Source organism: Bos taurus, chromosome 1 (genome assembly GCF_002263795.3).
Source record: "Bos taurus isolate L1 Dominette 01449 registration number 42190680 breed Hereford chromosome 1, ARS-UCD2.0, whole genome shotgun sequence".
Taxonomy (NCBI): domain Eukaryota; kingdom Metazoa; phylum Chordata; class Mammalia; order Artiodactyla; family Bovidae; genus Bos; species Bos taurus.
The window spans coordinates 58,949,025-58,976,721 of NC_037328.1; the positions used below are offsets into that span (position 1 = coordinate 58,949,025).

Here is a 27,697-nt window from a genome sequence, read left to right on the forward strand (position 1 = left end):
CTTTTTTTAAAAAACAATTCTTTAACTGGCAGGAAAATTGCTTTACAATGTTGTGTTGCTTTCTGCTGTATAACAATTCAGTTCAGCCATAATTATACTATATCACCTCCCTCTTGAGCTTTTCTCTCCTCCTCCTTCCCACCCCTCTAGCTCATCACAGAGCACCAGGCTGGGCTCCTTGTGTTATATAGTAACTTCTCACCAGCTGTTTCACCCATGGTAGTGTATATATTGGAGCAGAGAAGGCAATGGCACCCCACTCCAGTACTCTTGCCTGGAAAATCCCATGGACGGAGGAGCCTGGCAGGCTGCAGTTCACGGGGTCGCTAAGAGTTGCATACAACTAAGTGACTTCACTTTCATTTTTCACTTTCATGCTTTGGAGAAGGAAATGGCAACCCACTCCAGTGTTCCTGCCTGGAGAATCCCAGGGACGGGGGAGCCTGGTGGGCTGCCATCTATGGGGTCGCACAGAGTCGGACACGACTGAAACGACTTCGAAGCAGCAGCAGCAGTGTGTATATGTCGATGCTGCTTTCTACATTTATCCCACTCTCTCTGTCTCCCCGTGTCCACACGTCTGTTCTCTGTATCTGCATCTCCATTCCTTCCCTGCAAATAGTTTCATCAATATCACTTTTCTAGATTCCACATATATGCGTTAATATAAATATTTGTTTTTCTCTTTCTGACTTAACGTTTTTTCTTTTGTAAGTGTATACACTTGGCTTAAGTTTGAGAAACACTGGTATGGTATATATATCATTGGATTTCTGAAAGCTTGACTTCAAGTACTAGTTTATTAATTGGTTTATATTGAGAAGGACACATATTTCTAAATTTTGTTTCTATAAATAAGTGTACTAATGTTTCATAAAGCAATTGTAGGGATGGTTAAAGTACATGAAGGAAAAACTTTATTAACTGTTAAGTTTCATATGAATAATCTATGTGCCATTACTATAGATATATAAGCCAGCAAGGAGATCCAACTAGTCCATCCTAAAGGAAATCAGTCCTGAATATTCATTGGAAGGACTGATGCTGATGCTGAAACTCCAATGCTTTGGCCACCTGATGCAAAGAACTGACTCATTTGAAAAGACCCTGATGCTGGGCAAGATTGAAGGCAGGAGGAGAAGGGGATGACAGAGGATGAGATGGTTGGATGGCATCACCAACTCAATGGACATGAGTTTGGGCATAAACTTCGGGAGTTGGTGATGGACAGAGAGGCCTGGGGTGCTGCAGTCCATAGGGTCGCAAAGAGTTGGACACAACTGAGTGACTGAACTGAACTGAACCACATTTTCAACAGGGAAGAAGCCTAAAGTGTCTGTGGACAATTCACAGAGAGTTCAAAGGCTCTGGGTGAAGTTGGCTGGCATTAACATGTTGCTGAGATTCATAGAAATCAAATAGGGGAAGATCATGCATCAGGAAAACATTTTCTTCCTATTTTTTATTTCCTAGAATATCAGGTGAATTTAGGTGTTTGGTGAGCAAGTTGCAAGAAGTCAATATTTAATTCATAGAGGTCACCTTTCAGCCTAGATTTCTCCCCATCCCAGGTCCATGCCTGTGTCTCTTTGTGTTCCTCACACTGGTGGAAATGTCCATCTACATGCACCTCCTCCAACCTGAAGCATGCATGTTCCTGAGAGCTCCGGATGGGACTGTTTAGTCCTTGGACCCTTCCTTGATGTACCTGCCCAAGTATCTTTTTGTTAGTTTATAGGGCTTCCCTGGCGGCTCAGCTGGTAAAGAATCCGCCTGCAATGTGGGAGACCTGGGTTTGATCCCTGGGTTGGGAAGATCCCCTGGAGAAGAGAAAGGCTACCCGCTCCAGTATTCTGGGCTAGAGAATTCCATGGACTGTACAGTCCATGGTGTCACAAAGAGTCAGACACGACTAACTTTCAACAGTAATAATAAACTTCCACACCACTGAGAGTTTGAATGGTAGAATCTAACTCTTGACATATATGAATCTTTATTTATTTCTAGTTGTTAAATTTTAAAGTTCACCAGAGCTGAAGCAATTTCCTCCATTTCTTGCAAACACTGCACAGTTTTGAGTGAAATGTAGATGCTTACTGGAGACAGCAAATCTAATTCAGTTGTGATGACTTCACCTGGGACAAACAAGATGTAAGTTTTCTCCATTACACCGGCAATTTTCATGAGAATGATGAGGTTCGAGAGCTCTTATGGTAGAGTATGAGAAAGAGCCTTTGGAGCAAATAGGAGGTCTTTGGGAGTCCCCAGATGAAGACATATTTTGAGCCATGAGTTTTCTTTGAATACGAAGATACAGGGATAGATGGGCACAGTGTAATATAAGGTTGGTTATTTCCACAGTAGGCAGAGAGATACTGGTACAAGGAGCAGGGGAAAAAGGTGAATCAATTTAGGTAACAGTAAATGAGCCATAGGGCTTCCCGCTGGTAAAGAACCTGCCTGCCAAGCGGGAGATGTGGACTTGATCCCTGGGTTTGGAAGATCGCCTGGAGAAGGAAATGGCAACCTACTACAGTATTCTTGCCTGGAAAATTCTGTGGACAGAGAAGAATGGCAGGCTATAGTCTATGGGGTTGCAGAGAGTCAGACATGACTTACTGACTAAGCGACAAGTACAACAACAGCAGACGGTCCATGTGCATTTATGAGGCGGTGTCAGGAGGCCCAACTGGCCTTATATTTCCCCAAAGTGATTTCAGTATCATCGATCCTGGAATTCTTGCTTATCGTAGCAAGAGGGTTGATATGTTGAGAACTTTTCGGGCCCTTTAGGTTTAATCCTCAATTTGGATCATCTCAGACTAGACCCAGACCACACTGTATGAAAGAATGTGTAAAAACAGTGCCACTATATAAAGAAGACACAATAGGAAACCAAGAGAAGAGTTTTTTTTTTTTTAATTATTCCTTCATATTCAAACTTCACAAACAGTGTGAACTTGTACAATACCTCAGAAAGTGAAACTTACAAAAAAAGTGCTGGTAACATTTAAAAAAAAACAACAAAAACCCCAAAAAACAAACATCATTCTTAGCAACATCAATTACTCTTCCACACAAAACAGAAACCTTGTAAAATTTATTTTCGTATTTTTAAGGCGTAATACTTCCGTATAAAGTATATGCAAGAGATAAAACTTCACAGTATTCCAAAATGTCACAATAATAATAATAATAATATAGTATAATGAAGCGCTACAGTTAATTTTCTTTTTTTGAATGTTTTTTTCCTGTTTAAATAACAAATACAAGTCACAGGTAAATATACGTGAGAAAAATACGAGGCTAATATTAAATGGCAGGTAAGGATACTGTCACTGTAAGAAAAAACTGGCAGGATGTGTGTATTTAGTCTATATTTTAAAGCACTTGATAGAAAAGGCGTATGCAAGGTTTTTCAAAACAAGTTTTTGTTTGTTTGTTTGATAACTGACAACAATTTAAGAGTATAATGAGGAAAAAAAAAAAGGAACAAACTCCCTCTCAAAACTATTGACCTGCTCATTCCAAACCACATGTGTATATTGACGGGTGGATGGGTGTGTGTGTTCGTGTTTCCATGGGTTGAACGGTACACAGACTGATACAACAGTGTCCCTTGTCCACCTGCAAGGATTGGAGGGGACAATCTCTGCGGTCATCAAGCCTAGGTTCCTCGTGGGAAATTATTCTTTCAGTTTAAAGATCTCTTTTTCCTTGCCTCTCCCTCTTTCCAAACTCCTCCCCAATCCGCAGGTCCTCAGACTGAAAAGACAATCTGGTTAGAAAAGTTGCCCTCCATTCAAAATTCACTGGGAAATAGAAACCGCGTAAACAGTGACAACCACACAAGACACTGAAAATACCACTTGGACGAATGAATATATTTGTGCATGTGGGGGGTGTGTGTGTGTGTGTGTGTGTGTGTACAGTAGCAATTGCAAAAAAGGGACCATGTTCCTTTCCATACTAAGATACAATGTGATAAGAAACATTTCTGTGCAGGGAATACGGTTTCTTCGAATCTTATCACAACACTGTGGCGGGAAGATCAGGAAACGGGTTCACCTTTCAGCAGTCACCACAGTAAACTTCACTGAGAACACGCAGGCCCCGCCCTCTAGTCTGTGCGCATGCGTGTGTTAACAGCTAGCCATTCAGCCAACAGGTAACAGAAAGACAGCAGATAGCAAAACACGTCAATAAGGTGCTCAAAGAAAAAAGTGGCACCCATTCCTTGAATGGGTGGCCACATTAAGGTGCTTCAAAAAAGGTTTTTTTTTTTTTTTTTTTCAGTTTTATTTCAAACATTAAAAGAGTACTGGTTTGCACATGGTAGTTCTGAGTCAGGCCAAGGGTTTTGAGATTTCTGACTTCTTCCACTGAAAAGGGCTTTCGCTGTAGTCATTTTGCTCAGTTTTGTTGTGGGTCATTTGAGTTAAAGAAAATTTAATAGCCGAAAACTGAAATCAAATCAACATGACGAAAAGAAATAGGTGAAATGTATAGAACATTACTGCATTCCCATTGGATCAAGATGGTTTCGCCCATTTTTCCTCTTTCACTAACACTGTTCCTTTTTTTCTTTGTTACAATCCATTCCTTGTGAACATACAGAAATGACCAAAGTCACTGCAAGTGGCTGTTTTTATTTTTTGTGATCTGTTGCAAGAGTCCAACCTTGTTTCCTCTGCTGCTGTTTGTGTAGCATCTGGTTTTGTAATGAGCATCTGGATTTATGTGCATGTGTGTATATATGCACATATACACACCTATACATGTATAATATATACACTATATATATATGGATATATATAGGAAGTGTGTATACATTTATACATAATATAGTGTATATTGTTTCAACTGGAGATAAACTGAACTGGGTTCAGACACTAGCACATGTTTATCTTTCCCCTGCCCCCTCTGTACATTTTAAACAGTCTGGAGCTTTTATTTATTTTTTTAAAGTGCATTTTCAATGCAGAATAACTGTAATCCAATGATTTCTTGGAAAACATTTTTGATGAGAAAAATCTGACGGTTCTCAGCCCCCAGTAAGAGAAACCCGGGTTCGGTCGTGCCAGGGGCTGATGTGGCAGTGCCAGGCTTGTGCCTGAGTGATTACTGGGCGTTCTGGACTCCGGGCACCTCAGTAGCAGCAGCAGCAGCACCTTTGGGAGAAGGCAGAGATAGAAGAGGAAGGAGGAAGGAAAGCTCAGGTGAGGAAGGATGAGTTTGCGGCGTGTTACAGATCAGAAGTGCTCACCATGTATGGATGTGTGCAGTTCCTGCTCGGCTTCGGCTAAGAGATGCCATCTAGTCCCCTCCCCACCAGTGGACACCAGCCTCCCCACGCCCCGCCCGCTCCAGCATTGCCCGGGCATCCCCACTCCCCAGGCTGACTTTGGGTCAGCTCCCTGTGGGGATTTGAGTGCCAGCGTCCAGTAGGAATAAGGCACCAGAGAAATCAAAATGTTACAAAAAAGATGCAAAACCCCGTTTCAAAGAGCCTCTCCCATTGCTCCATTAAAATATTGCATGTGATACCATTCGTGTGTAAAATGTGTCAAATGCAGTCTCTGAAAGGAACTGGAGGCCCGTCAGCACCAGAGATCTTTAGGAATGCACCCTTTGTCGAAACACACCCACGCCCCCCACCCCCATGCCCACCCCACGCCACATGCATAAGCACCAGATTGGGAGAACAAGGTTGTGCGCCATTGCTCACCTCATTTTTGAGAAGGATCAAAGAAGTCTATGAAATCAAATTTTCAGGAATTGCTCGAAAATTAAATGGGTGTAGGCTGTCATGTATCTGGTCACTGGATGCTCTAAATGTCCAAAGAATATGATTAAGGGGTGGAAATCTTTGTACTGACGTTTGGGGAAATGTGCTAAACAAAAATTACTTCCTAAATGACACCCAAGTCCTCCCCCACTAACATTTCAACCTCCTCTATTGTTTAAATGCTGTAAAAAAAGAAGAGGTTCATCTAGCTATAAAAGGAAAAAATGAAGGCACATGATTTTATTCGGTCCCACAATCCTTAAGAAAAATGGTATTTTGCAAGTATGTGTGTCTGTGTGTGTGTGTGTGTGTGTACACGTGCACACAGGTATGAAATGGGAGACCAAGGGCCATTGGGGCAGTCAAAGGAAAGTTGGAAAAGGAGAAGAGGGAATTTCAAGACAGAGAGAAGAAAGGAGAAAGGAGGAAATGGAGGCCTCTCTTCAGCTTTCTGTCACAGACAGTCTCCAGATTTGGCTGCTTTTGGGTCCAGAACGAAATTCATTTGTCTTGGTCTAGAAAGTGCCCCCAGTTTAAATATCTCCAGTTAATCATGTTACAGCTTTTGGTGTTTCCCTTTTCCCTTCCCTCCAGCCAAATGATTAAAAAAAAATCACAGTTTTAAAAAATTATTTTTTCAATGTTGAAAAAATATGGCAAAGCTATTGAACAGCCTTAGGGCACTCTGCCTCTCCATCTTCACAGTGAGCAGATGGATAGACAAGCCACAGAGTCAAAGATGAAGCAGGCAAGCTCCCTTGTGCTAGAGGTCCCTTGCCTCACCTTCCCCAGGGCTGGGGGGCCCTTCATAGCATCCACAGCATTTTCTTTCAACTTGATCCTCCCTACCCCACCCCATCCACGGAAGGTGGGCTGCTGAGAGAGGCAAAGCCATTCCACAGAGCAGAGGTCTTAGAAGACAAGGATGGAGGTGATAGGGGTTGGGGAGCTCTCCCCTCAGGCAGGTCAGCACTGCTCTTGGGCAGGATGGGAAAACTGCCCACTGACAAGTTGAAGTCGCACTCACATGGACTTCATGACCCTTCAACTCTCAGGCTTGCCATCTTTATGCTTCTGTGGCCTCAGAGTTGGCCCCCAGTCCTTAAGAAGGCAATGATCCAAGACAGAGAGGCGGAGTCAACCGGCTGTGTCATACAAAAAAGGGCTACGGACAGTGGGATTTCATAAAGGAATTTAACTTTGGTTTTCCAACTTTTTCAAACCATAAAAATTAAAGCAGGGCTTCAGTGGCTTCCATCATCTGACAGCTGTTACATTTTTCTCATTTGGCAAGGCTAAGGCGGGGGGGAAGAGAAAAGGGGTTTCCCATAATTGGTCGAAGACACAGGGTGGTAAAATGCTTCCACACTTAAACTCACAGTCCAGTGTTTTTGACATTTCATAAATAGCTTTTTTTTTCTCTAAAAAAGAATAAAACAAGAACAATCCCTTTACTTACTCATCTGAAACAAAATAAACAGCAGTGGGTACAAACTTCTTCTTGTAACAATTACAAAAAACAACAATATAATCCCAACTTTTAACACGCATCTTGAATCAGTTATTTTTTTTTTTAACCTCAAAACTGCAGCATATCCTTAAGGGCAAACTTTTCGATTAGTTTTTTTCTTTTTTTTTTTTTAAATAATGTCTTCACCAAAAAAACAGTCTTGTACCAATAAAATGCATTCAAAAATAGAAAATATTACACAACAAAAATATGTATCCTTCCTTTCCAAAAAAGATTCTTCACAAAAAAATGTAGAAAAAATTCCAACAATTTTTTTCCTCTCCTAAACATTAACTTTCAGTCTAGGGCACGATTATTTATTGATTTAAATGTCTGCTTTTGCATAAAACATGGAAGATGCAAAACAATTACTGTATAAGGTTTGTGAAGTTACGTCTACTCCCACCCCAACTCTAAAACAAAACAAAACCAGAAAAACCCAGCAAACATTAAACAAAAGATACAACTGGTTGACTAGGAAAAAAAAAATCTCTGTTTCGTTTCACTGTGCATTTGTATGGGTTAACTGGCTCTCTCAGTGTCTGGGAATGCTCAAGAAGGGAGACCAGATTGGAGTCAAGAGGCTCTTTAGCATGAGCTGATGTTCTGAGAATCCTTTACAGTCTCCCATGTCATGGGCTTACCTGCTGCAAATCCTCAAGGAGAAAAGAAACATCCTGCCTGAGGATGGGCAGAGGACTAAGCTGTGTCCACACTTGTACTGTACAAATACCTCTATACAAGCCAGTTTCTCCATCATAGCATGTTTTTCTTCCCCCTTACAATAGAGCTTAAGCCTAGAAGAAAAGGCAACAGAGAGCTCCAGTGGTGTGTGGAAGGCTGGGGCCATTTTCTCTGTAGTCACCTTGCCCACACTGAACCAGTTTGGGCATTAACTGTAACAATAATCAGACCTCTAATTTTAACGGAATGTCCTATTTTCCCATCCCCACTGAATCCAGGTATCTTTTTGATTTCAAATGTTGTAGCTTTTAAACGATTTATTTTTTCTTATTTGATGGCATTTCTCTTTCCTGTGGGAAGTATTTTGTATGGTGTTTTCAGTACAAACAGATTTTTTTTTTCCCCTATTACTTACTTGGTTGCTGGTTTTTTCTCTGCGGTTTCTGTTCTGTTTTGTTTCTGATTTTTTAACAGTGAAATATGTCCAATTTTATTTCCAGTGCATTAAACAAATTTTAAATTAAAAGAAGAAATAAAACTTTCCCCCCATCCTTGTAAAGGAAACGACTGGTAAAAGTACAATATAATAAAATCAGGCATTGCCAAAAACAGCATGATGTGCAACCTCAATTACATTAAAGAAAAACAAACAGACAAACAAGAATTACAAAACATAAGCATGAAGGAGCCAAGACTATGTAATCCCAACTATGGTATGACTGGTAAGCACTGGTTAAAATAGGTAAGGCTACTCTTAGATTTCTAACTCGACATAGTTAACCACTGCTCTTCGGTCTTTTCCTTCTTAATCTTTCACTCACTAGTTCTTTATATCTTTAAAATGAACAAATTTGTTTTTATATTTTTGGTCTACAGTAGAATTACATATTAATAATATAATAAACAGATACTTCATTAACAGATTGGTACTGCATTCATGTGGGGAAAATAGAAAAAAAGCACTCACAGAGACATAGCAAATGGACTCTATTCTCATAAAAATAACCACAAATATGATAGAAATTATCATCAGGGCAACAGATTCAACTGAAAACAGGGCAAAAAAGAGATATTTGGGGTAATACAAACTCCTGACAAGTATGCCCTAGAATTGCAGCCTCCAAACCTTTCCCATGATTTCCACCTTTCTATAGGATCACTCACAATTCAAATGGAAATGGAAACAAAAGGAAAAAAAAGTGGACAGGTGATTGAGCAAGCCAAAGCTTCCAAGTTATCTTAGTTGACTGGTCAAGACCAGCTGGAGAGCATTCGAGAAACTGGTACGTCACAAGGGAGACACTGATGGTATTTGTTTTTAATTTTGGAGGGGTTCCAAGACCACTGTTAAAGAGAGAAACCAAGGAACCAAATAATTCTTCTGGTACCATATATTGAAATGAAATATAATTCCAATAGAGAAGATATGAAGGTGAGTTGGAAAAGAAGAGAGAGGAGAAATAGGCAACCTTTGGGCTCCACCTCCCTTTGTTTTCTTCAACACGTTGGTTTCCTTCTTTCTGAGCATCCTTTAGGATTAGCTCTGGGTCCCAATGTCCTCTGAGCAAATATGCATCAGCTCAGCTTTTGACATGACATCTATGCCTACTGGCTTCCCCAAGGGCTCAATGGCTCTGCAGCCTCCCCACCCCCATGCCTTTTACGAAGGAGAGAAGGGTTATGAAGCTGTAATGACAGAAGCCTTTCCACTAACCATTCCTACTTGATGGTTAATTCACACCGATGGTCCAGTGTGGGAATAAAATAAGAAGGAAAACAATTGTTAAGAGCTGAGCTTGGTAATCAACAAGTGTGAAGTTGCTTCCAGGAAAAAAATAGAAGAAGAAGAAGACAAAGAAATGGGATCAGTCAGAAAATACTGCTTTTGGTTTCTTTTCACTTGGAACTATCCTTGTTTTTCTCTCATTCAGTCGCTCCAGTTTAACGTTTAGAATCTAGTGCAAATATCATCACATCACAGCATTCCAGGAGCAATACCCTATCCCTTCATCCTAGGTGAGTATTATCCCTTCAGACCTCCTCAGGAGACTGGGGCAATGATCCAGGAAAGCATAACTAAACAGATTATTATTAACCTAGGACTTGTACAACAAGAAAGGCACTATCACAACAGACCAGCCTCAGCATTTTCCTTGCCATGGGCATGGATGTTTTAACCCCTCCAGCAACCACAATGAAACCCAAATTGTGGCTTTTCCAGTACTTGAATTCATTGGCCAGTTATCTGATTTCCCTATTGGCCCCGCTGTTGGCTCCAGCCACGCAGAGCAACGACCTGCTCTGTGTACGCGCTGCCCCATGTTTCACCAATGATCCTTGTTTGGTTCTTAATGATTTAGCTCACTCTCTTCCATGGAAGTTTCTTTCTCTCCATCAGTCTCCAGGTCATGACTCTATTAAAGACTAATTTACAGTGTCAAGTACTATCGTTTATTTTTTTCCCCTATTTTTTTTAAACTTCTAACCAATCCCTAAGTCATAGAGACAATTCAGTAGCTCCTCTAACAACAAGTCTCCTGTTAAATATCACTGTGAACAGAAAGAAAACGTAAGTATCATCACTTGACCACCAAAGCATATCCCTTGAGCCTGTTCTATTTCTTCTGCCTTGTAAGAAAGGAAGTGGGGCTCTAGAGATTAAAATCTTTGGTGACAAAACTGGAGTGGGTATGCAAGTTTTAAGGAAGAAGTTATTTTCCAAAAGCCTCAAGAGAAGTATCCTAGGACAGTTAATGTGAATATATTTTAAAAGGTCAATTTTTTCTGTGTATAACTTTGGTTTGGTACAGTCAGTATCTTCTCAGTGCTTACCCAAAACGTATCTCTAAGTATCTGTTAAGAGCTCTGAATTTCGAGTTTCTTATTTAAAAGGGAGAGAATACTTTGAGTGCTGAAGGTATTGCTTACATTAGTTCTGAAAGCTCTAAATGGAGTCTTCTGCCTAGCAAGGCTGACAGCTTCCTTAAAAAAATTTCAACTTGGAAAAGTAGATTTGGATGGATACTAAGAGGGAGAGAGAAAGACAGGTATCACCCAAGAATCTTCCACATTGATGCCCCAACATGTGACAGTGATAGAGAAATTCAACAGTACCCATTGATAGGAGCTGTGGTCCTTTCCTACGGAACCAGAATCTTCAAAGCTGTCACCTTGGATACTGGGAGAGTCCTTCAGCATCTTCACTCTTCTATTATTATCTCCTACACAATCCATTACTTTTCCTGTGGCCAAAGAGTCTTTTACTAATAGTCACTAAAGAGCTGTCAAATTCTAATTATTTCTGAGATTTAAAAAGGCAATAAAAATAAATCAAATAAAGGAATACTGAAAACAAAACCAAACCAAAACCAATCCAACTTCAAAACTAGGCTTTTAGACACTGTTAAGGTCTTCTGTTTTAGAAAGGATAGTCTCTGATGGAGCAGCTAGTAAGTAGGTTCCGATGAATCCTCCAACTCTTCCTCCAATTTCAAAGGTGGCCTAGCTTGTTTCAAAATAAACCTTTCACCTCACTGGTTTTCATGTTTATTGCACTGTTCCCTTACTGTCATCTTAAAGGATTTTTACCACATGCATGGCCTTCCTCTTTGGTTAGCCTGATCTAGGTTTCACCCAGTGATGAAAAAGCATGCTCAGGCTGAAAGGATACCTCCAGTACGGACAAGATGAGGTTTTTCTGAAAGGAGGCCCTACCCCTGGTCAAGGTGAAGACTTCCCTGTCACCTCTGTTGGCTTCCTCACCATTGAAACTTTTACTGAAAGCTTAGTTGGAGACAACGTTGGGCAAACTTCTCCTCTTAAACATCTTCAATGTACAGTACTAACTCAGCTTCTTTATAATAAGAAAACAGATCCTATCAGCATGGCAGTTGCTAGGCCTGATCAAGAGCTGGCAGATTCCACAGATTCTCACCAACCTCGATAAGACCGAGCATGATGAAAACAACCTTCCGTTTCTGTGGTGCTTCTAGTTTCGTAACTTGCATCTTTCTTTCCCATACCTCACACACTCTCTCCCGGCACAAGTAAATACATTTCAGTAGTGCAATGCAGTGCAGTCATATTTATTTAGTGCAAAACAAAAACAAAAACAAAAACAAAACCAGAAAGCCCTATTACAGACCCAAGCTCAACCCTAAACAACACTTACTAAAAGTTACCAGTGCCACAAAAGTGGGAAATTCGGTCTGTACCTCACACTTCTGTGAGTCATCTCTTTTATTGTCCCTGTTTGTTTCCAAGGAAAGAAACAACTAGCAAACACCTAGGCATTATTCTGTAAAATGTTAAGCCAATAGGCAGAATATAAAGGGAAGGAGTTGAGTTGAAACCAAGGGTAGTATTTAGAAGAGGAAAATAGCTATTTAATGCAAAGGTCAGTAGTGGTTTTTATTGAATGGTTTTCATCATGTCAAATGGCTCCGATGCTAAAGGGAATAGGTACAGAAAAAGATAAAGCTTTCCTGTTTCCCAAAACACGGTCCTAAATTTAACAGTGCTGGGTTCTTATTTTTGAATAGTGCAATCAGCTTTTCCTCAAGGGCTCCAGGCAGCAGCCACCTTACCTAACATAAATAGAGATACTAAGAGCACTCACTTTTTCACATTGACCTCATCTCTCACCTCAATCTTGTCCTGTCCACTTTTTCTGACTTCACATAAATACAGATCTACATACACATACACAGAAATTCTCAAGGCCCCTCTCAGGATGATAGATTGAAAACGGGTACAAATAGCTCAATGACACACTAACACAAAAAGTACAATTATTAAATATAAAAGTGAATTATTACACCAAAATTGAGTCTGCATTGTACCTCTTCTAATATTATTAAGAAAAGAAAAATTCATAGCAGGATGTCTGATGGAGCTTACTTTTTGCTTGAGATTCATCTGGACTTAGTTTGGGATACGGGAGTACTGAGTGATTCTGGAGAGAAGCTTTGCCTTTGACCATCCTCCAGCATCATTCTCTCCAGTGTGTCTGGGTCTCCACCCTCCAGGTGTAAGTCTGCTTGTCTGCACATACCCACACACACCCTGGAAGTCTCAGGAGAATCAATATGCAGTTTAGAATAGATTCTAGAAACATTTGGCAGGGTGGGGTGGAGGGGTCAGCACACTCAAAGTACTTTGAAACAGTATGTTCCCACAGAGTTTCTTGATTCTGTCAATTTCTTGCCTTGGTTTGCCATGAGGATTATGAAGAGACTCTACTTTCATTTACTCTGAAAACCACAATTCTTTTAACAATAGAGCAAAAAACTAAATTTAATTAGATGTATGAGAGTTACCCTTAATGTATATCTCAATAGGCCCCTGGGAAAATGTAATCAATGGGACAAAGGAAGGGGTTTAAATGATGACAACGCTTCTGAGAATTCTCTCCTTCAAATCTACATATAGATCGCTTCAAATCAAAGTTTGTGCCAGGGGCAGAGTAACTCGCCTTACTTTTCAAAGAACCCTCTGGTAAGTGAACTAAGCACTTTGGTCTATGTCTAAATCTTGTATCAGATTTGACCATTACTTTATTGTCAGTTCTTTCTGCATAAGCCCCAGAAAGCAGGGTTAGGAATAGGGGCAGACAAGTCTATAATTTCTCTTATATGGGTTTGATAGTATTAAGAGAAGTCTTAAATCACAAAGAAATGAGGTTAATTCTTAGGCTGATAATAGTGAGAATGGGCGAGAATGGCAAAGGGTAACGGTGCTGACTTTCCTTGCTAACTCTAAGAACTGGCTGCAGGAATCCAGAACTGTATCAAATTTAGTCCCATCACATGGTCCTGTTTTCCCTCTTTGCTTTTCCTCTGTTCACTTAATTGAAATTGCAATTATTTTAAAGATGCAGCCATGAATGCAAATTATAGCACAAAAGACAGGTTATAAAAAGGTTGTCAGGCTATCTGTAAATTGAGCTGAGTTGAGAACAGTATGCTTGTATGCTTTCAAATGAAGCAATACAATGTCCTCTTTTTTTTTTTTTTAGTTTCTAATTTGGTTTTTCCTTCTTGTTTAGTGGTGTGAATATGCATGGGTGAAGTACTGCCAATGCCGGTCTCCCTCTGTGATTGTCCCCTCCAGCGCCAGGTTAAGGAGACGTGAGGCAATGGAGGATGTTTCACCATTTATGACTGTGAACACATGCAGTTTTGAAATGAAGAGAACAGAAATCTGAACAATTATAGCAATCCATAGATCCACTGGTTTTGTCATTTTAGTAGTATTCTCTTTTTCTTTTCTGGTGATTCTGTACTATAGTAATAAAAAATATCCAAAGAGGGTTTTCATTACATTATCCTCAGCCTTATTTCCAAAATTTGAGGAGGCAATAAGATTTGTAGTGTGTAACTCTATGACCTTCCTCTGCAATCAATTCCCATAAGTTTAGGTAAATGGGGTTTCTTTTGCAAGGAATAGCATTTATTTTAACTATTCTACCCTCAAAGTGAAGAGAGAATTTTTCTCCTCAAAGTTCTCAGGTGCTACTAGAAAAGGAAGATAAGCTTTTCACAGAGAAAAGACTCCTTAATGATAGAATGGAAGGCTTTTCATTCTAAGAGGGAAAGGAGTAAGATAAGAGTGGGCAGTGATTTGACTGATGCCTAGGGCCAGGAACAGTATCAAATTAAAGAATCAAAACTTGACTGTCTTGAGAAGAAAGAGATAAAGGCTAACAAACAAATCAACAAACAAACTTTACTAAAATACACATTCCTCCAGTTTCAGGTTTCTAAAAAGTAATAATTATGCTTAAATCAAGGTTTACAGATAGCAAACAACTGTTTTAATGTGTACAAGTATTATCCCTTTGCTTTACTATGTTAGTTTCACTTTCTTTGAAGGAATTGTATCTGTGCACACTTGTCCTAAATCCAGTGCAGAAAATAAACTGGTTTGTTACCAGCCTCAATCTCAGAACATTTCCTAAGCTATATTTGCAAATCCTAAAACTACGTATCTGTAAAATTAGATGCAGAGTTCCTGAAATGCATTGTGGTGGTGGTGGGGACAGGGGGAGAAAGCAAGCATTTTATGGAGGGAAAAAAAGGACATCCCTTCTTGTCCTCCCAAATATATACTACCATGTTTCTGACCATTATTTTGCTGCATTAGTTACTTTAGGGCTCCTGACAGATGTCAGCTTAGAAAAGTAGGAGGCTTGAAAGCAATAAGAAATTCACGTCCTGGACTAGCTAGAATATTAAACAGGATTTAGACATTAATCTAGACTCATGCAGAGGCTGTGGTGAAAAATCCAGGGTCTTGGGGCTAGAGCTCTTCTTGGAGAGCTAAAGGAACAATGGTAAGAAGACATCCTGGAAAAAAAAAAAAAAAAAAAGAAGGCATCCTGGGGGAATCCTGGTGATACACTGGACCAGGTAGAACCTACAGAACCAGATCCTCTCCTCCTCCACATTATACTTTAAATGATGGCATTCAGGATTTAAAAGAGAGTTTTTTATTCTTTCAGAAGTTAATGCCTGAGGAGAGGAATACTTTAGATGAAGAGTACTGTAAAAAATAGAGTCAGAAGGGACGAAGGAAGAGAAGGAGATAGGGATGATGGGGAGAACATGTTCAATTAAAATGAGTCATAAGCAACATAATACCGACTTTAAGAAGTGTTGGTTTCCTGTCACATTCATGACTCAGAGTCTTTTGAATCTCTTTATTTCATCGTTCTCTAAGGTGTGAGATGATGTTAACAATTGGTTTGATTACAGTAAAAGCTGGGTCAAGCCTCAAATCAAATTCAGGCTCCATTTCTGACATGAATGTTGCTTCTGTTTGTCAACAGGTAAAGCAAGAAATGAAAGCATACCCCTGTGTGCTCAAAACCTTTAGGTAGCACTCTAAAGGCCACGGAATGGTCCTCCCAAGGGCATCGAGCCAAAGCAGTTATCACAATAAGTGTTGGACTTTCAGGTCAAGAAAGACTGTGTTATAGAGTTGCTTGGACTGTGTCCTAAACATCCTGTAAAGGGGTAGAGCCAGAACTCTGTGGGTCTTTGGGACAATGCTCTGGCAACTAGATGGGAGTAACTCATTGAAATGAGACCTAGCATGATGACCACCAAGTCACATGGTGAATGCTTAGGTACTAGGGAGTGTATTACACGGCTCTTCAAGTATCTGATCTGCCCTAATATTATTCTATTTAAGCACAGATTAACTTTACCTTTTAAAACACATCTGGTTGCAAAATAGACATTTTAGAAACTTTAGGAATCCTTTCATCCCTTAGTAAATTACTGCTTAAAGTTCTAAACCAATCAACAATTGTTTTTCAAAAAGATAAATGCAAGAAAAAAATGCTTCCTAATTGTCTCCTATGCCTTTGAGTGAAAGTGGCTTTACTTGTTTTAGAAGAGCTCATTAAGGCTTGAATAGTTATCAAAATTATTCTGAAATGTGACCCCTTTCATTAGATTTCGCTAGGTCTAGCCTCTGGCAACTATGTCATTTGGCTAAATATTAGTAGGAGTCAAAAGGATCATCATTGATGATTTTTTTTTCTCCCCCTCAGAAATAGTCCACTCATATCATGAATTCGAACACTGTGGTATTTAAGAAAAGAGGGAATAAAAAAAGTCAGAAAATATTTTTCTCTTTATCTTTGGCCAGATGTGAAGGTGAAAAGAATTCATGACCTCAGCTAATACGGCTGACATTTAAAACTGTGACTCAGGTCCTCCCACTCTCAAAAGAATATTGATAACTTTGAAGGCCTGAAAGTGCAGTGAAGACATGCTTCACTCTGCCTACGAGTCTGCTGAGCTCACTCGCGACAACGTTCGTTAACCACATAAAGCTTAAAGAAGGACATTCAGAAGGGGGCAGGGGGAAGGGAGGGAGACGAGCCCTCAGGGGTCATGATGACTTTCTTAAGGCAGTGAGGAGAGGAACAGGTAAAGCATTAAAGAGAAACAAGAAATAATAATAATTAAAAGGAAAAAAGAGTGAGGAAAAGGAAAGAGAAAAATAGTACAGTTTATACAGTGTGGGTATCAAGGGGTCCGAGGCAAAGGAACAGTTCCTCTCACCCTCAACTCACAATTATGGGCTTCCCTGGTGGCTCAGTTGGTAAAGAATCTGCCTGCAATGCAGGAGACCCGTGTTTGATCCCTGGGTCGGGAAAATCCCCTGGAGAAGGAAATGGCAACCCACTCCAGTATTCTTGCCTGGAGAATTCCATGGACAGAGGAGCCTGGCGGGCTACAGTCCACGGGATCGGAAAGAGTCAGACATGACTGTGCGACTAACTTTCACTTTCTTTTCAGTAGAAATATATGTAGTTGAGAACTTTGGAGAAACAGATGCTTTTGGACTTTTGCTTTTGGACTCAATACTCCTTCCAAGCAGATCAGAGCAGGTAGTTCCTTAATGAGTACTGGGAGTGGAGGGCAACAGGAGAATGGGGTGGGATTCGGAAATAAACATCTACTAGAAAAGATGAAAGGGAGGAATTGGTGTTACACTGAGAGGCCTTAATAGCCATTCAGTGTGGGAAGGGCTCTCACGCTGAGTATGGTGAACAGCTGTTTTCATCTTGTCCTGAATGTGGAGTTGGTCTCGGGCACCCAGGATAGATGTGAAGTTTATCCATCCGTGGGTTGTCTAGGCACTATGTTGAGTAGCTGAAGGAAGCTGAAGAAGCTCTTTATCTAAAATTACTGTTTGAAAATACTTCTTGCTAGGGAAACAGGATGCCTATTTCTGATGTTTCCATGGGGGCCTTAAAGAAGGAAGGCACCAAGTCCCCACCTTAGCAGACAACTGGAGATGCTGAGGGTGACATAGTATCTACACATTTCTGAGTTCTAGTTCTATCAGCCTCTGTCACGAAAAAGTCCCTCAAATTCTGATTTTATTAAAAAAAAACTCCTAGGAAAATGAATATTATATTGCTAAGCTGCCTCCAGGGAAGCACAGAAGACAATTTAAAATAATTGCAGGCATACTGAAAACAGAAAGGAGTCAGTAAAGAGCTAGTATTAAAAATCAGTATTTGAAAATACAGTTGGGACAACTAGGCATTTAACTGCCTCTTCTTCTCAGATGAGCAGCCCTTTGAAATGCAGCCTGTAACTGTTGGCCAGATCATATGGAGGTTAGGTGGCCCCTTGGTCATATTTTTAAAAGCAAATATAGACAGTGACAGTCCTAGAGGGGATCACAGATACATTCATATGCACTTCTTTTGTTCTTCAGATATTGAGAGGGTCAGCTAAACAAGATCACTTTGACTATGAATCTCTTTGTGTCAACCATACTTAACAAAGTTTTCACTTTCCTACATTTGCTAAGTCCGAGCTTAAAAAAAAAATTCTAAAATCCTGTAAAGACAATACTGAAGCTGATAATATAAAAAGCAAACTAGAGCAGTAATGATTATTATTAAATGCACCAGATTAACTGCAGCAGGTTGGTGATGGGTGATAAATGTGAAGAAATAATATTTCAATCAACTTGTGATTGTAGGCAGATTCAAAAGGAAAAATGAATATAATGTAATATATATTTCAATATAGAGTTGTTACATATAATGTGTATGTTCTAGCTTTCAGAAATACTGCAATGTAGTGTACTGTACTTAAGTAAGCATACCTAAATAGTAACTGATATTCTTCCACGAAGTCACTAGTACTGTTAATTAAAAAAAAAATTCATTTTTTTTTCCAGTAAAAAGAAATACCTATGGTTACAGTCACAGACTTCTTTTGGATATAGAAAGACAATATACATTTTAAAAAATAATAACAACAAAAAAGATTGCAACTGTAAGTAGCCTTACTTAATGGGAGAGGGGGAAAGTCACCAAAACAGAAGAGGAAAGAAAATGTCCTCTGAATTCTGTGAGCAGAAATAATCCACATGTCATAAAAACTAAGAAGCCACCTAATAAAAGAAGGGCGTGGGAGTGGAGAAAACTGAATTCGACTGTTTCCAGGCCACCCTTCAAAGTCAGCTGTAAGAGCCAGGTCCGTTGGTTCAGAACAGTCCACTAGAGCGCGTTCTACTTTAATGTTTGAGCTGGGCAAGAGCCGTCAATTCTTAGAGATTACCAAAAAAGATTCTTCTGAGAGTCTATTGGTCTGCTAGACACGGTAAACAACCCACTCCTGGAAAGACTTAGGCAAAGGCCACACTGGTTTCAGGAGACACAGTTTATGAATGGTGATGGTTTCCTGCAGATGCAGGCAGGATTAAGGAAGCTTTAGTCTGGGAGTCAAACTCACAAGTGGGTGGGTGTTTGTGCGCATACACTGGGTTGCATAGAGGAAAGGAATGGAGGCCTTTGAGCCACGGAACGGCTCAGGCCAAAGTCTGTACGGGCCTTGCCTGCCTGGCCCCGGTGCCCCTCCTCCACAGGAAACCTGGGCGAGAGGGGGTGCCCCAGACTGCTCTCCCTCTTGTCTACTTGCCAGTGGAGGACATCTGTTCTACCTTCTTCTGGAGGAGAGCAGCCTGTCACTGTGGGTTCGCTGTGGATCCAACAAGCTGCCTTTGTTTCTCCCAACTCTGACATGCTGCAAAAAGCAACAGAGTGGGCAGGTGACTGGTTCCTGGGAAGGGAGCCACCAGCCTTGAGCACAATGGTGGGAAGAGGCAACTGTATCTATGCACCAGGACCTATGCCTATGTGTGCTTTGTTTGAGATGCACACACGACCAGACTACAGCAAGCACACACGCAAAGACACATGTCCACACACACGTCAATAAACCCCATAGAAGCGCAGTTGGTTACATGCACTCTACTTCACACAAGCATATTCAAGTTTCTCATGAAACGGGTATCAGAAATCACTGATGGTTGGGCTCCTTCAGAATGTCCTAAAGCCTCATCACAGACAGTGGACAGCACTAACGCATCCAACTAAGGCAACAGAGCAGAAGATACGTGAGACCTCTGACCAACTAGAAATTCCAGACTCTGTCTTGTTGTCACCGGGGAATATGAACGTGGCACAGTTTTGTACTGAGAGCACCTCACCCTGCATGTGTACATGCATAATGTGTACTCATTTACAGACATTTTGGACAGCAGCTGTGACATACTAGATGGGTTAAGTCCCTTTCGTTACTAGAATCTACATATAAATTGCAATGATTTTGCTGGGCAATGACAAACTTCTGTTGCAACAGTAGTAGAAACAGATGTCTCCTAGGGGGTTAATTTTTTTTTTTTTTTTTCTGTCTTGGGTGTATTAGAATCTCATTGAAGCATTTTGAATCAAGGAAATCACTGAATTTGAAAGAGGGCTAGTTAGGGACTTTTTACACTCTAATTAGGTATCGCAAAAGCCAGGACTCCAATAACTGTAGCTAGATTTTCCCTACGATCTGCAGATTGTGCTCCTTCATTGAAGATTTGAAAGTTGTGAGTTTGCATTTAAACAAAAAGCCACCAGATAAACCAGATGCTCACTGAAACTGAGAAAAAAAAAAAAAAAGTTTAGCGATATACACTGTACAGGAAGAGAAAGCTTTTTGTTGAGATTGTTCTCCCTGCTAAGGAAATGATTCAAACCAGCATCTTAGGCACCTGTGATCATGTCTCATGGGACTCACTATTTAGCTAATAGGATGTCTATTTTACATGCAGCCCAGACCTATGTTACTGAAATAGGATAAGAAATAGCAGCCATTCCTAAAAGCAGCCAGTTCCATACAAGTTTGGTGCCTCCCTGTAAAGTCACTGTTTCCATAGTCTTCAGTCATGAATAGGGCTCAGTTTTGCGATAATGTAACCATTAAAAGGCAAGAAAGGGTCACATCTTCACACCCTTTCAATCTCTCTATTTCTGTTCTCTTCCCTGGGCTTTCTGATTTAAGGCAGTAATTCTTTACTATAAGTGGCTTCCTGTGAAAATACCTTAACTGAGGTCACTTCAGATTAGATTTAGTCTGAAATTATTCAGTTTTGGGAGCAATAGGCTGGGCCTGAAGAAACACTAGAATCCAGGCATTTTTGGTCAGCAGTGTGGAAAACTGATGTTTCTTGTTTCAACACAGGGCATTTCTACCCCTCATGCAGTGAAATACATAGTTGTGAAAAGGGACCCATGCTGTGTAGCCCTCATCTTCTACCTCTTCAGCCTAGAAAGAATCCAAACAGACCCTCGTGCTTCACACCATTTCCTGGGATCTATTCACGTGCACCATCGACTGCTACAGAGTCAGCATTCTGTAGATATTCAGAGACTGAGCAGGATCTTTGGGGTGTTTTGGTCAGGTTAATCATTTGAGTATCTAGTACTAGAAATGATGCTTTGGGTTAGTAGTTTCCAGACTCTGTGTTTACAGGAACACTGAGTCACCACAGCTTTCCTTCTTGGGGAGGTTGATGCAGCATCACAAATGGCAACTCTGCACAAATAGCTGTTGGGAATGTTCTCTCCAGAGCAAGAGCTCCTCTGTGCCCCTTTTTTGTCTCCATTTGCAGCCCGAGCACCAAGGCAGAGATTGTTTTGAAAGTTTGCCCCGTGCCATCTATTTCCTGGGCACCTAGGAGAAGAGCCCCTTTCTCTGCGAGAACACAGAAGGGGAAGCAGCTGCGGCCGCCCCTCTGCAAGGCTGCACTTGGCCTTGGGGAGCCTGGTGTGGCTCAAGCACCCTCTTCACACACTAGGCACTGAGGGGCACTGGGTTGCCTGGCTCTTCTGTGGAATCAGGGAGTCTATTGAAATTCTAGTGCGCCCTTCCTTTTGTTTGATACCAAGTCACATGGTTGTGTCTTTAGTGTCCTGTTTTTCTCTTTATAAAATCTTTCTCTGGGGGACAAAATTGGCCATTTAAATAAAGTTCTTTTATAGCGAGTAAAGAGGTTTCTCAGAGCCAGAAATCACTCAAAAGAAAGTCTGTTGACCCTACTCGTGGAAAATCCCAGAGCTTTCTCTAAATACATCTTGCCAAACCTCCTAGTTTTGTGACTGGATGCTTTCTGGCTTCGCATTATTGGGTGCTGAACACATTTTGCAAACCTTCTATTCTCTTTCCCATGGCTCCCAGGTCCCTGGACTTCAACTCATGACTACATTAAAGAATTCTTTTATACGATGTCTTTTAAGTCAGGTCACAGCAGACAGGGCACCCCCTCCCTTCTCCTAAATTCCAAGGGCATCTCAGGAGATGCCTGCTCCTCCTTTGCACATACTGTTGGTGTACTTGGACGATGGGGGAACAGGAAGTCTTCAGGACCAGTGTGAAACTTACACACCCAGAGGAAACCTTTTCTCTTTTCATATCACAATGCATGCATTCTAACTGCTCATGAGTTAGAAGTTTTCTTGGTCCTTATACAATGTTGGGCTGATACAAAACAAAACCCTGTGACTTTTAAACAAAGTAAATTCAAGTCTTTCTTTCTAAGGCTAGGAGCTACTGTGACCTCCAAGATGCCTAGGAAGAAATGGGCTTCAGCCTGAACAACAGCGGGAAATTATCCACGACACTTACTCATAGAGCATTAGGAATCTGGGGAAGAAAATGTCTATAAAATTGTATTAAAAGCTAAAGTTTACAATGCAAACTATATAGTAAGAAATATTTTGATATAGAGATTTTCATTTCAGATTCTTTTTTGTCCTGGCTTGTTTCTCAACCTTTTCCCCTGTGTAGATTTGTATCAGATCCATGTGTCCCAATTTCTTCCCTTTTTTGGATTCTATTTTACTTACTGGGAGTTAGGGGGGTGGGTACAATTATTAGAATTTATTATATTAATAGGGGCAAAATTGCTTGCTCTGTGAAGATGCTACTGATGTTTTAGAGCTAGACATTTTGTTTTTCATAAACTACATCTAAATGTCTTGAGATAAACATCCCCCTTTGACTTTTCTCCTTTCCCTTGTCCAGCTAATCCAGTTTTAAATCATAAATTGCTGAAAAAAAAAGTACTTTTCCATACCAGTTCTTATTCCCTGTACTTATCCTAAGAGGTCTTATATCTGGAACATTTGATTCCATTACATCTATTTTTTTTTTTCCTGGCTACTGAAAATTTTCTTTTTTAAAAGCACTCATTAACATCCCAGCATGACGTTCGAAATGTAAGAAGATTGTTGGATTTGAAACTAGAAAATAAAAAAGAATCCATGCTCATCTTCTGTTCTTAAAGCAAAATGTTTCCCCTTTCCTAAGATGTTGGTGGTTATTTAATTTAAAAGGAAAGATTGATAAACTAAAAGCTCCTTTATCCCTTTGAAACAGGTACAGACTGGTTTATTTCCCCTAATGTAGGTCAGTTTGGAAAGCAGCTCTTTCAGAGACCAGAGTATGGAGTAATGACCCCACAGCAAGTTCCCTCTCCCCAAACTTACATCTCCAACTTCAGTTTAGCTTCTTCCTTTCTCCAGAGGACAATCTGTCAACTGTTTTGGACTATGAGATGTCTGGGAAGAATATACACACAGTAAGAAAAAGTCTACTTCTATGTAAACCTGGATAGCACATATCATTAAAATGATTACCTCATTAAGAATTCTTTAGGGGTCCTCCAACATTTAAAAAACAGAGAGAGAAATACTTCATTTGAAGGGGAAGGATGAATATTAGGGTTTAAACTCAACTGGAATTTTTTCCCCTACATGTTCTAGAACAAAAGGTAAATTTTAACCCAATTGCTTAGTTTTTTTATGTGACAAATCAGCATTTAGGCAAATGGGTCTCCCTCAGATTTGAGAAGCAAATAGCTGAACGTGGTCCATACTGGCACCCAGGATCAAGTTTCTGGGGATCCTATAATGTTGTCTACTTTGCTAAGATTTGAGTATGGACACCATTTTAAACCAGCTACTGTCAAATAATTCAAAATATTTTAAAGTGGCTCTTGACCTTCTTCCATTTGTAACATATGCTGAGTGATTTCATGTCATTTTCCTTTAGATTAAAAAGATCTTTTTTAATGTCAATTTTTTTTCTGTGTTACATCATGGGTTGAATGACTTGTTTTTCAAAATATCAAAATTCTATGACACGGTTAATTAACTAATGCTCCCTCTGTTGGTAGCAGGTGGAAATACTGGAGTCTAAGATAGCTACTTCAAAAAGCACAATTAGCAAAAGAAAATGGACTTTTTCTTATTTCTGAAGCTGTTTCCCACCAGCTTTTAAAACAGGTCAATTTTGGATACATAGTTTGTGGTAGGACTCCTCTTAGAAATCATGATGGGCAATACTTGAAGGTCAGTTAATCATCCATGGCTACATTAAAATTTCTAGCAAAATATTTACTGAATTAAGGACCAAGGACCAAATCAAACTCACATATACGCCAGCTGTACTAACCTTATTATTTATCAGCAAAAACTTATGGAAAAGATACAAGTGAACCAATACTAAAATAATGAGTAAAACCAATTTAGTTATTACACAGTTGCTTCCCTTGGAAGATTTCTCCCCATTTGTTGCACAGTTGTTTTTTTTTTTTTTATAAATAAGTTGCTGATAGGAAAATTAAATGCAAATGCAAAGTAATTTTGAAACTGAGATACATCTTTCCTTCTTTTTTTTTTTTAACTGTAGTTTAGTGTTTCTGCTTTGTTTAAAGATTTACTTTCCCCCTTACAGGTATTAAAATATGCCCAGCAGTGAAATCACCTTTGGAGTTTTTATAAGGTTTAAGAATTCCTATGTTTGAGTTGGAATCCCTTTAGGACACTGTCTATAATGGAAAAATCTCTATTCTGATACCTTAATCAGGACCGAGGAGAGAAATCTCAACTAGGAAGAGAGAGTGGCATCTAAGATGATGCAATGAACTGGTGGTCTTCCGGACGATGGACGTTGGGCATCTGGGAGATTTTTGTTAGTTTCTTTAAAACCTTACCAACAAGCAAGGATTGACAAGGCATCTAAAGAATAATCATCTTAGTTAGCCCTCTCAATCAGGGTCGGAACAGAAACTGATCTTTGAAAGGAAGAAAGTGATTGTGGCATTGAGGCATACTGATCTGCAACAGGCTTCTGATAATGCCGTTCTCTGCAGTTGTGAAGGGTGAGGAGGGACAGCAGAGTTTCGTGAACTCCTCCTCCCGGCTGACCACAAAAGGAAAGGACCCATTTGTCAAGACTTCTAGAGTACTAGTGTTTCATCAAAGAAAAAAGGTAAAGTCAATAGAAATTCTAGAATCACAAGATCTCAATGAAACTTTCAGAGAAGCAAGACATCTGTTTCTGAACGATAAAGTCCCTCCCGTGAAAAAGAACAGAATTCTAGATGAATTGGTGAAAAAAATATTCAGTGGAGCAACATAAGCTTGCTAAAAGTTGAAAAACTACATATCAAAATACAAAGCAGCAGTTCAAATTACAGCAGGGATGGGCTGGCCAGAGGCCCTCAACCCAGGCAACACTTAAAATAATAAAAATTAAGAAAAATTTAAAAAAATATGAAGAAAATATCCTTCCTCTCTTTCAAATATAACTTTAATTGCCTTTTATTCTTTCTATCTGGAAGCAGTATCGCTAACCTTAACAGTCTTGACTTACCAAAAAATATATATATGTGTGTGAAATAAAATAAAAGAGAAGGGATTGGTGGCAGTGTATGCAAAACCGAAATGAAAAAAAGAAATTACTTTTAACAATCTCACTTTTTTTGTATTTTTTTTTTACACAAATACTGTTGTAAATATATTAAAAAAATCAGCATTCTATCTGGTAAACGTCACTTTTGCCCCTCTATAAAATTTTGAATTAAAAAAGCCTCAAGAACTTTTTATTATTCCCCCCACCCTCCATTTCTCTTTCTTTTTCTCTTCCACAAGAATATATCCTGACACTTTTTTTTTTTTGCAAAGATTGTTGGAAAGAATCCTTCTCTTGTACCTAGAAACGTAGGTGCAAACCTCTGATATCTTTGTTTTATCTGCATTCCTGCCTTTCATGAAAGTCCCTCTTGATTGTGCTGAGGCTGGAGCTCAGCGAAGACACTGAATAAATACGATAGCCACTGTTGCTTGATGCTTGTCCAAGTCTTCCTGGCTTCTGCTGAAAGGGGGGTGTGGAGGAGGTGGGCCAAGGTGTGTGGACCCAGCAGAATCTGGGGGAGAAGCCTGCCATTTGCCTTCCCCACACCATCAAACCTACACCCCCTCCCACCCCCACAGCCCTTTTTACAGAAATCAGACAACGTGGCAGGTGGAAAAGAGCAGGGCCTTCCCTCTGGGTTTTCAACCAGAAAGTGATATATTCCACAGTTTTAAATGGTTACTGTGAAGTCCAAGCGGCCAGAATTGTGAAAATGTCCACTGAAACACTGCAAGCGGTGTACTTAAAGACAGTAGGCCTTTTAGATTTTGTTATATATTTTTGTAGTGCTCTTCACAAGTGAAAAAAAAATTTTTTTTTTTTACTTTTTTTTTTTTCTAAAGATTTTTTTGTAAAGAAGGGTTGTATTTAGAGGCCAGTAGCTAGAGATCCAACCAGTGGACCTCCGAAGCACTACCAGGCCTTAAGGCCACCATCCAAGGGAGACTGGGAGAACTATTATTCCCCCCGAGCCTCCAGAAATGTAATGTACCAGCAGGCAAAAAACAGTTCTTCATGTAGTACAAAATGAAACGAAACAAAAACAAAAACAGAAAGTAAAAACGAAACCAAAACATTTCTTAAATTCTAGTGCCATAGCTTTTTTGTTTGTTTCTTTTTTGTTGTTTTGTTTTGTTCATAAGAAAGAGAGAAAGATACTACTTATCCATCAGACACGTGCATCCTCATGTGGTCGTTGAACTGCTCGATTTGGTCAAACTTGGCTGGACAGACGGAGCAGACGTAGGTGGTCCCCTCCGTGCAGGCCCCCACCCCGGGGGGGCCGGCGCGGGACCCCGGGGGTGTGCCCGCTGGAGGGGTCCCGTTGCTGGCGCTGTGCAGGGCCACGTGCCGCTCCAGGAGGGTCTTGTGGGAGAACTTCTTTTTGCAGATGTAGCACTCATAGGACTTCTCGCCCCGGTGGAGGCGCATGTGCACGTTGAGGGAGCTCTTCTGGGTGAAGCGCTTGTTGCAGATGCTACACTGGTACGCCCTCACTCCCGTGTGTGTTACCATGTGCTTGATAAGGTAATCCTTTAAGGAGAAGGAGCGCCAGCAGATGCTGCATTGGTGGGGCTTCTCACCTGGCCACAGGGGAAAGACAGCAGGCAGAACGAACAGAGCGAGACACAGCCAAGGAGGGAGAACAAGAGACAGAGAAACAAGACAACAGAAAACAAAAACAAAAACATTAAAAGAAACATCTAATTGGTTAAGGGAGCACCCCTGATTGGAAAGATCCAGTCCTTCCTGGCCTCTCATGGTCTGAGAAACCTTGCTTCAAGGTGCTGCCAGGGAAGTCTAGACTGCTTCAGGTCCCCATGCCAGAAAATGGTTCTCTTGGAAAGCTACATGACCTTCTCCAGTAAAAGTCTTCTAAGATCATTCTGTGGAGAGAGAGAGTGCTACTTCAAGGGGGTCACTTTCAATGCCTTCATTAGCTGTATGTCTGCTATTTGTATCATCAAGCAAATAAGAGAGAGAAAAGTTCTTTGGAAACATAGGGATCTCTAGAATCTTTGGGAACTAAGGATGGTGGTGACATAGCTTGCCTTTCTGGGGACAATAATCATGTCCAGTATTTTGTCTAGCAAATGCACTTGTGCCTTGATCATAGGTCTGGAAAATATTGGTTTTTTAGGAATAAGT

The 27,697-nt window shown here is 40.3% G+C and overlaps 1 protein-coding gene and 1 non-coding gene across 30 annotated transcripts in view; both read right to left on the reverse strand.

Moving 5' to 3' along the window:
* Window positions 1-2,901: 2,901 nt before the first annotated feature.
* The window catches only part of ZBTB20 (zinc finger and BTB domain containing 20), an 862,801-nt gene continuing 838,005 nt past the window's right edge, over window positions 2,902-27,697 (reverse strand). For all 29 annotated transcript variants that reach the window (XM_059890169.1, XM_059890161.1, XM_059890164.1 and 26 more), the window contains one exon: window positions 2,902-27,132. In XM_059890169.1, the coding sequence (XP_059746152.1) occupies window positions 26,711-27,132 (422 nt within the window). In that variant the 3' untranslated portion in view covers window positions 2,902-26,710. The remainder of the gene's footprint in view (window positions 27,133-27,697) is intronic.
* Window positions 4,762-4,855, reverse strand: MIR568 (microRNA mir-568). Its single transcript, NR_031331.1, has one exon. It is a non-coding gene; the product is annotated as a microRNA mir-568 (primary transcript).